The sequence below is a fragment of the Takifugu flavidus genome, chromosome 8 (genome assembly GCF_003711565.1).
Source record: "Takifugu flavidus isolate HTHZ2018 chromosome 8, ASM371156v2, whole genome shotgun sequence".
In the NCBI taxonomy this organism is placed as follows: domain Eukaryota; kingdom Metazoa; phylum Chordata; class Actinopteri; order Tetraodontiformes; family Tetraodontidae; genus Takifugu; species Takifugu flavidus.
This window is the reverse complement of record NC_079527.1, coordinates 9,626,735-9,635,887: the sequence shown is the minus strand read 5'-3', so window position 1 is coordinate 9,635,887 and position 9,153 is coordinate 9,626,735. Positions and strand designations below refer to the sequence as shown.

General features: G+C 43.6%; 2 protein-coding genes and 1 long non-coding RNA gene across 4 annotated transcripts; 1 reads left to right on the top strand and 2 right to left on the bottom strand.

Moving 5' to 3' along the window:
• Positions 1 to 164: 164 nt before the first annotated feature.
• Positions 165 to 5,835, bottom strand: tktb (transketolase b). Its single transcript, XM_057040121.1, has 14 exons — positions 5,594 to 5,835; positions 4,102 to 4,219; positions 3,902 to 4,015; positions 3,727 to 3,824; positions 3,036 to 3,227; positions 2,599 to 2,726; positions 2,322 to 2,518; positions 2,023 to 2,187; positions 1,610 to 1,766; positions 1,398 to 1,528; positions 1,238 to 1,321; positions 1,070 to 1,166; positions 860 to 979; positions 165 to 776 (listed from the first exon to the last, which is right to left on the bottom strand). The coding sequence occupies exons 1-14, from the start codon at positions 5,698 to 5,700 to the stop codon at positions 604 to 606; spliced, it is 1,881 nt and encodes a 626-aa protein (XP_056896101.1). The 5' UTR covers positions 5,701 to 5,835; the 3' UTR covers positions 165 to 603.
• Positions 4,857 to 8,351, top strand: LOC130529672 (uncharacterized). Its single transcript, XR_008951630.1, has 3 exons — positions 4,857 to 4,941; positions 7,263 to 7,340; positions 8,218 to 8,351. It is a non-coding gene; the product is annotated as an uncharacterized LOC130529672 (long non-coding RNA).
• On the bottom strand, positions 6,353 to 9,014 carry lrrc23 (leucine rich repeat containing 23). Of its 2 annotated transcripts, XM_057040122.1 has the most exons (9): positions 8,857 to 9,014; positions 8,191 to 8,271; positions 7,910 to 8,016; positions 7,718 to 7,838; positions 7,497 to 7,638; positions 7,260 to 7,390; positions 7,011 to 7,147; positions 6,723 to 6,927; positions 6,353 to 6,647 (listed from the first exon to the last, which is right to left on the bottom strand). In XM_057040122.1, the coding sequence occupies exons 2-9, from the start codon at positions 8,254 to 8,256 to the stop codon at positions 6,594 to 6,596; spliced, it is 963 nt and encodes a 320-aa protein (XP_056896102.1). In that variant the 5' UTR covers positions 8,257 to 8,271; positions 8,857 to 9,014; the 3' UTR covers positions 6,353 to 6,593. The 2 variants fall into 2 exon arrangements, with proteins under 2 accessions (XP_056896102.1, XP_056896103.1); XM_057040123.1 differs by lacking the exons at positions 7,910 to 8,016; positions 8,857 to 9,014 and having other exon boundaries at positions 8,191 to 8,281.
• Positions 9,015 to 9,153: the final 139 nt, after the last annotated feature.

The window sequence follows — 9,153 nt, the reverse complement described above, 5'->3', positions numbered from 1 at the left end:
GGCAACAGCACTGATGCAATAGTGACGAACAGATTAACAGAGTACCTCCAAATAATAAATAATGTACATGTTTACCTGTCAATTCTGAAGGCGTGGGGAAAAGAGACCTTTTATATCATTTCATAAATGTTATTTATCATTGAAGTCAGTAAAACAAACAACAGTCACAGGTGAATTACTTTAATTGAGACATGGGACACTTCCGTACTGTGGAGACTAATGTCCAGGTGAGCAGGAATCAGGAGGAACGCACATGTTTCATACCAGAGACAAGATTTCTCTTTTTTTAAAATAGTAAATTGGGGGAAAAAAAGGTTTACATAAAGCAGGGAATGTCTGAGTGAAGCTTAGGTTTTAGCAACAAACATTTGTCAAATTTAAGGACACACTGACAGAACGTTTTAGCGTGGCAGGAGCAAAGAATGAGTATTTGAGTCATCAGTAAATCACTGAGAATTAAGTTTCAACACTGCACTCATTTCCACCTCCAGCAGTCACATGATTAGATCTTCACGCTACACCCCGATATCCCTACAAGATGTTTACAGATCTCCAAACGCAGAATGAGACAGAACAGAAGGAGTTAGCGAGCCCGGGCAGTCCTTAGTTTGCAAAGGTCTGACGCACAGCATTGGCGATGTGCTTGGCGCTGATGCCGAAGAAGTCGAGCAGCTCCTGAGGCTTTCCACTGCGAGGGACGCCGTCAACAGCCAGCCGGGTCACGACGATGCCAGGCTCCTTTCCCACTGCTGACAGCACCGCTTCCCCAAGTCCGCCTGGGCAAAGACAGGCGAGTGTTAGCAGGAATTGGTTCCAAAGAACATCATTGGTGCAAACCAGTAGTAACTAATGAACCCACCCTCCCTGTAGTGGTCTTCCACAGTGATGATCAGTCCTCCTGTGGCTCTGGCACTGGCCACAATGGTAGCTGCATCCAGGGGCTTGATGGTGAAGGGGTCAACCACGCGAATGTTTGTCCCTGGGGAATTCATTTGGAAATTAAGACAACTGTGCAAGTAAGGTCATGAAGTGTTTACAATTGTCCACTAGAGGGGGGTGTTGGATTTACCTTCACTGGCCAATATATCAGCAGCAGCCAGGGCCTCGTGCAGAGTAACACCAGCGCCCACCACAGTCACACGGTCAGTGTCAGACTGACGCACCACCTGGTGAAGGATAACCATTTTCATTCACTGGAGCCTAGTTTTGCATTAGTGGTCGTGGAGCTCATCAGTACCTTGGCAACGCCCACTTCAAACTTCTCATCTGGGGAGTAGATGACAGCAGTGTCTGGTCTGCTGGTGCGGATGAAACAGATACCCTGTAAAAGATAAACAATATGAATTATGTTTCCTCTGTATTACTATAAAAACGTTTTATACGATTCAAGTACAAACCTTTGTGTTGGCAGACAACTCGACAGCCCTTTCTGTGGACACGGCGTCACTGGGATAAAACACAGTGCATGTTGGGATGGCACGGAACATGGCCAAGTCCTCCAAGGCCATCTGGGAGGGGCCATCTTCTCCTGTAGTTGGAGCAGTTAGATAATGGGTGAGACACCAGTCACCCTTGTAGAAAACTAGTGACAGTCAAGTGTAAAGCTTACCAATGGAGACCCCACAGTGGGACCCCACCAGGTTGACATTAGTCTGGGAGATGGCTCCCATACGGATCTGGTCATAGGCTCTGGAGAAGAAAGCAGCGAATGTGCTGGCAAAAGCAACGGTACGGTCACGGGTGGCGCAGCCGATGGCAACTCCTACCTACAGCAGCAGGGAAGACATCAGCAATATAAGTTTATTTTAACTACAGAGGCTCTTAGTTTATTACTGCTCACAAATGACAAGCAGTCCCCAAAGGCTCAGATTAACATGCTGGAGAATGAATAGAAACAGATTAGACCCATTTGGAGCAGATTATGGAACTAAAGAGGACAGTGAACACAGATTATCAGCATTTCATAAGTCAAGCTGCGGCTGAGTATTTAAAAAGGCCTCTGAAGACAGAAATACTACGCACCATGTTCTGTTCAGCGATGAAGCACTCGATGTAACGATCGGGGAAGGCTTTCTTGAAAGTCTCCGAGAAGGTGGAGTTCTTTGTGTCTCCATCGAGGGCCACCACTCTCTGGCTTGCCTGGCCCAGTTTAGCCAGGGCCACGCCATACGCTCGCCTGGTTGCCATCTTGGCGAGAGAGGGAAAGGACATGGAACACATCAATAAAGCCCCAGTCTCTTACATGAGCACACGTGCACCAAATGACAGTGCTAAACTTGATATGAATGATTAACTATGCTGGACATGTTCTCAAAATGTACCTTATCTCCCTTTTTGTATGCAGGAGGCGAGGGCAGGGAGATGGGGCTAAGGTCTGCTGGTGCAGTGTCCTCTTTAGGCAGTTCAGGGCACAGGGTTTTGTTGGGCACTTGGATCTCAGCTGCCAGGTCTTTCAAAAGCTCATCCACCCTGTCCTTGGGGATGGGTTTACCGTGCCAGTTGTCAAGATCTTCAATATCTTGAGACACAGAATAAGAGCATTTTCAGCAATTTGAGGTTTATTTTTCTGTCTGCAAGATATAGAAATGCCACACCCACTTTTGAGTCCTTTGCCCTTGAATGTCTTTGCAACAATGCATGTGGGTTTGCCCTGAACCTGCTGGGCTTGCCAGAAAGCTTTGCACAGCTCCTCCACACTGTGGCCATCTACAACATAAGTGTTCCACCTTCAAAAACAAGAGCATACACAACATTAGAATAAATAAATGCACATTACAACTACCCCCCTCAAATACAGAGGACAGTCACTTAAACATGTTAAAAACCAAACTTAACAGAGAGTAACGGAGGAACGAGGCAGAAGGATCAATCATTGAGTCTGACCATTTAACCCAAGACTGTAATAGTCAACTTTTAAGTGCTCATTTACATTCAAAGCTGCACATATATGCAGTTAGTTTCCAGACAATATTAGCCAACAGTCAAGTGTTTTATACAAAACCAAACAATACAAGTGGAAGACGTTTGGCACTGACCCGAATGCTTCGCAGCGCTTGCGGTAGGTCTCCATGTCATGCTTCAGGGGTGCAGCCTCACTCTGGCCCAGACGATTGACGTCCATGATAGCCACAATGTTGTCCAGCTTGTAGTGGGAAGCGAAGGCCATGGCCTCCCACACGGAGCCCTCCGAGCACTCTCCGTCACCCAGCAGGCAGTACACACGGTAACTACCAGAACAGAGGCAGACACACTAAACCATGCTGATCTCTTGATACTTACGGCTCTAATCAGATGGATGTCGTTACAGATAAAGAGTAAATTAGTGAAGCTAAAATCAACATTACCACACTCGACACATGTTGAGCCGATTCTTTATAAAAGTTATCTTAGAAAAACTTCAGAGAAGCCACTGATTGGCCTGATCCCAGGCTCTGTCAGTGTAGTGTAACACAATTACATCTACACTACTAGAGGCTTATCACTTAATGAGATAACACTGGTATTGGCCATCTACCACTAAAGACATTAGACTATTATTCAATACTGTCCAGGTTAAACTAGTTCAACAAAAATAGTAAAGGTTAGTTTAATTTAAGAATCACAATTTGAAATTTGCTTTTTAAATACCAACAATCAGAATGAATCCTGAGTGTTTTAGTCATGATGTAGAGTGCATTACACATTAGACTGTGAATTAATGGTTAATTAAAATTCACTGATTCTAACCTGGATTTGTCAAAGTTTTTGCCGGTATAAGCCATCCCACAGGCGGCTCCAAGGCCCTGGCCCAGGGAACCGGTGGCAACGTCGACAAAATCCAGTTTCTGAAAAGGAAGAGGGCTTAGAGTTATTTTAATTGGCATGAGGAACAAGAAGAACGTGTAAAGAGTTCTGGACTGACGGGTGTGGGGTGGCCCTCCAGGTCGCAGTCAAACTTGCGCAAGTTGAGAAGATCAGACTCCTTCACAAAACCTGCCTCCGCCCAGGCTGCGTACAGGACAGGTGCAGCGTGGCCCTAAACAGCAGGCAAAAAACAAGGTGTCAGAGGTCAAAGTCTCCAGATGGACTAAATAAAATCATAACTCCAGAATTGAGTTCTACCTTTGAGAGCACAAAGCGGTCGTTACACTGGTTGCGAGGTTGTTCCGTCTTGTAGCGCATGGTGTGGAAGAAGAGCACGGACATAATCTCCGCCGCACTGCAGCATGATGTGGGATGACTGGGAACAGAAAGAGATCCTGAAGTTGACAGCTCACATCAACAATGCAATTTAAAATTAAATCCACACACCATGCAGATTCATGCATGTAACTGCTACATCTGACACATCAAGTCATTCCAAGGCTGATTTAGCCTCAAAGATTAGGGATATTACCATCAATAGATTATTAATCTACACTCAGTTATAACCGCATACTTAATGAAAACTATTTGTGTAACCATTAGTTGCAGCATAGTTTCGAGTACTGTTAATAACAATTTAGAAATCCAACATTGCTCAACAGCACCACAGCTTCCTTATGGAGGTTAACTTACAAACAGCACCATTTAAACCATGCTGGAAACGGTTATGTAATAGAAGCATACATTAAACAGGTATTTTGATTGAAAAAACCCAGCGCCTTGGATTGTCCTCGTCCTTTTGATGAGCAATAACCTGCTGGAAAATAAAGTGAAGGAAATCCATGAAAGCTTAACAAAACAGTCAATAAAATGTGTAAAATGAGGAATTAGTTGGATGTCATAAAGACAAAGACATCTTTGTTGAGTGCAAAAGGCAGTATGGGCACATCAGAGCCCTTATGGCGGGGACGCGCACACGCACAGCAAAGTTCACCCATTTCCTTCTCCGTTGACAGAGATTGCGTCAAAACAGGTTTACCAACCCTTTCCCTATTCAGTTTGGAGAAGTCTCAACTTCAGTGTTGCACAAACAATATGGTAACAATGAATATTTACTTAAAAAAAAGGTGTTGAACGATGTGCATTTGGCTGTACATATAAAATTAAATTTCATTTCGAGTCAACAGATCCAAACATTAGCGTAGCCTTAATAAAGCTTAAAGATTTAGACCTACTTATATCATTCAAACCGCCTCCTCATTCGAGGCTATATAGAGGAACAAACTGTCTGTTTCGATCTTTAATTTGACGCGTACCCACATTTTTATCTCCTCTTTAGCGCAAAGCCGAAAGTTTAAATGGGAGCGTGAAGGTGGCCACGAGACTTCGCGTGCTTGCGTCTCTGCTAGCAAAACGACATTAGCGTCGAGGCTAATCAGAAAACTTCACTATAAGACCTTACAATTCAAGCTAATCGCTATCCTGTAGCTAGCAGCGGATATTGTGACGTTTCCAGTTATTTTCAGGTCAACGTCCTCGAAAACGCACCAAATTGACATTATTCGGGTCTCTCCGTGTACAGTTGCTGAAGTATGTATAAATAATTGTGCGACCAGGAGGCTATCCCTACTATTTGCACGTGCAGACGGGCCTCGCGGACTGACTGTAATGGCGTGTACCAGCACTCATATCTGCAAAATATTTTATATTCCAATTTATGTGCTTCTAATTCGCACTCTGAATGGCTTACCCAGAGTTGGAGGCACATGTTGCTTTGATGGAGTTGATCCTGAGCTTGTTGGCGATATCTCTCAGTCCCTGCAGGGTTTTCTCATCGGGTTTGTGGTAGTTGGCCATATTTTTTGGATGGGCTTGAAACGGCGTCAAACAGAAGGGATAATTTCAGAAAGTTCTGCTGATTCTTGAAAGTATCGCGCAGTTGACGCTGCTTCCAGACGCCTGTAGACCTACGGGAGGAGGAAGAACCCGCCGGAGGAGGGGAGGATTTATGTCACATAGAACAGCCACGCCCCCTTAATCCAATCATACGGGCGACTGAGGTGGCGAGGCGGATCACGCAGGTGGAGAAAGGGCAATTTCTCAATTTTATTTTCAATTGACGAACGATTCAGACCTGTGGTTTCAACTAAAGTATAATTAAATACCGCCGCAAAAATAAAATAATAATAATAAATCCATGTTACACCACAACCTTTTAACTGTTCCTCAGACGTTTCACTTCCTGGTCCCGACGTCGGTCATGACCGAGTGGAACACATCAGATTTCGGATTGCTGTTCTGCCAAATATTTCAAATCACATAATATACCCGGCTTCGTTGCTGGGGAGTAATTAAAATTTATGTTTCGTTCATATTCACTACGCTTTCGCTTTAAATCCCGAGCTGGACCACCGCCAACACGGAAATGGTGGGCAATTTTGCTGTCTCATCCTTACTCGGAGAAAGGGGACAGTAAAGCAAGTGACACAAGCAACTCATGTAAATAATAAGTGGTTGTATGGAATCATTTTATGTTTGCCTTTGAACAGTTTGCACACCCACAACTGCACACATCAATGCAAATAGTGTACAAAATACAGATGATGGAAAATGGAAAGCTCTATTTTATTTTATTTTACAGTCTGAATTCCTGGAACTTCTCAGTGCTTTCATCACCACATACAACATCCCACGCCTCTTCTGACTATGCCCATGGCGTTATATGCTGCAGACCTGGGTTTTCAACATACTCACGCTTCCTCATTCTGTCCATTTAACACTTCATCCGAAATGCTTTCAAGCTCCTGAAATGACATTCGTGTCATTAGAACAATCAGTAACTGTGCAAAGGTTTGTGACTAGTCACAAGATAGCATTACCCTGATTCTCCTCAGAGCATCAGCTCTCTCCTCTCGGGAAACTGGGTCTTTGTCAATCCGCTCCAGACGTGGCAGATGAACTAGAATGCATATCCGATAATCTGTGGTTTCTCCTAGGGGATTCTCCGATACGACCAATGTCTGCATACTTTGTGATACAAGCCGGAGACTTTGCAGTGCATTCTCATTGGAGATTTTATTACCTCTAATTGACAGAGACAGAATAATTGATCATCATTGTTGTATATAATCTCATAAAATGGACTTATCTGTGAAACGGCTGGGTACCTAATATTGAGGTACTGGAGACCCTTCATGTTGGCGCTGAGTCCCTTCAGATTATCTATCTGATTGTCTCGAAGGTGAAGGGTCATGAGACGCTCTAACTTCTCCAAACCTTCAAGACACTTGATGTTGTTTTGGGCCTTAAAAGAAGGTTAATTTGTATTTATGCTGACAGACAGAAAAAAAGAAAAAAATGGGAATATGGTGTTTAAAAAAAACAAACACTACATGTTTTGTTTTTTTGTTTTTTACCAGAAACAAATGTCGCAAGTGGGGGAGGTTGAGGTCCTCAATTGTTTCCAAACCGTTTCTACGTAGCTCTAAAGTTACCAGGTTGGTGAAACTCACACTTTGCTGGAGCTTGATTTTCTGGATAGAATTACCTGTTAGAAACACTGTGAGCATTAGGACTCGGCCTTGGCGCATTATTAAAAATGTCCCTCCGAAAAGGCCATTCACACAATATCACCATCTTAATGACAAGCCGACCTGTAAGGATTAATGTCTCGAGGGAAGGTGCGATCAGGCCATCCAGCTCTGTCACATGGTTCATGGCGAGGCTCAGCCACTGCAGGTACCTCAGATGTGCGAAGGGTTGCCCCTTGAAGGAGGCCACGGAGTTATTATCAGCCTATGGTGGGAGAATCACACGTGACATGCATTATTTAGGAGGACTTTTGCACAGGAGCTTGCACATGTTATTTCCTCACCTTCAGCCAAAGCAGCTGGTTCAGAGGTGCCAGAGGAGAAAGGTCAGTGAGGCAATTGTTGGAGATGTCAACATAACATAGATGAATATAACTGCTGAGTGCAGAGATATTGCTCAGATTTCTGAAGAGGGATAATAAAGGGGTTAATGAAGGGGTAGTAAAGTGGGGAGACAGTGCAAAAGACTGATTTACTTGTCCTGTAGGTCCACTTTTACAAAAGCATGTGCAAGTCCATTTCCCGTTCTGCACAGTAACGACAGCTGCTGACCTATGGTTTCTTTGGTCAAGTGGTAAGACTTCTACTCCCCCCCAAACAGAGAAAATAAATATTAAAATCCTGGTTGTGTTATAATTAATCAAATTAAATGTAATTGAGGAAATATTGAGTAATTGGGGAATTTTCTTGTCTTTTTCTTTCTTCTGCTTTTGCTGGGATCCCTTCAAATGACTCACGCAATGATTTTTCTTTTTACCTTTGCAATCTCCACTTCTTCTTCCAGTTCATCTGGACCCGACACATCTTCATCAGACGCTGACATCGTTTTGAACTTTCCCTAAACAAACGTATATGTTTAGGAGTAACTTCAAGCCACCCCCTCACCGTGTGTGTGTGTGTGTCCATGTTGGCCTCTCATGTTTGATTACCATGTTTTGTGCACCTTACATTTAAACAGATCATCATTGGCAGGTCAAATGCCAAAGCTTCTTAGATCCTTTGAGCTTGTTGTAGGGGGGTTATAGGGGTGGTATGGGAGGGATGACAAATGTGACTTTTTGTTATTCCCGTGGGCCCTAAATTCTCAGAAGCTGCTGCTGGGATTGTAGTCTGTGTGATTGGCACTTCATGTAGAGGCACATGAGACGTGTGGTATTTTTAAATTTCATATCTGTGCAACAGCTTCCTCACGGCTAACGCATTTTATCTGTGTATTTACCACCATCCGCTATATAGAGCTAATAAACATGTTGTCATTTCAGCTAATAAACATGATATCATTTCATATATGACGTGTCTTCCTTGCTTTCATCATCGACTTGCGCTGTTTTGAATTTGACCAGATCACGTGATGTGATTTTATAAACGGTGTCATTTTGAATTGTTTGGGCTATTAAATTATTAAATTGATGATGACACTTACTGTCAAAGCGGCAGGTCGCTCGACACGGTGGTTGCAAACTCCGAATATTGTCTACGACGCTTCCGAATAGCTGCGACCCCCAAAACGGTGTTGGCTCTTGTTGCTATGGCAACGGGACGGACGCAGCGGCTTTCCCGGTCGAGTTGTTGCGTTAGAGACTTCATAACACTTGTTACGATACATTCCCCTTTTTCAAGCCACCATTTCTCAAAAACACAACTGTCACAATGTTTGCAAAATTGTTTTAGAACATCGATGTGTGTCTGTATAAATAACTTTTCTCTCTTTAAGGTCGGT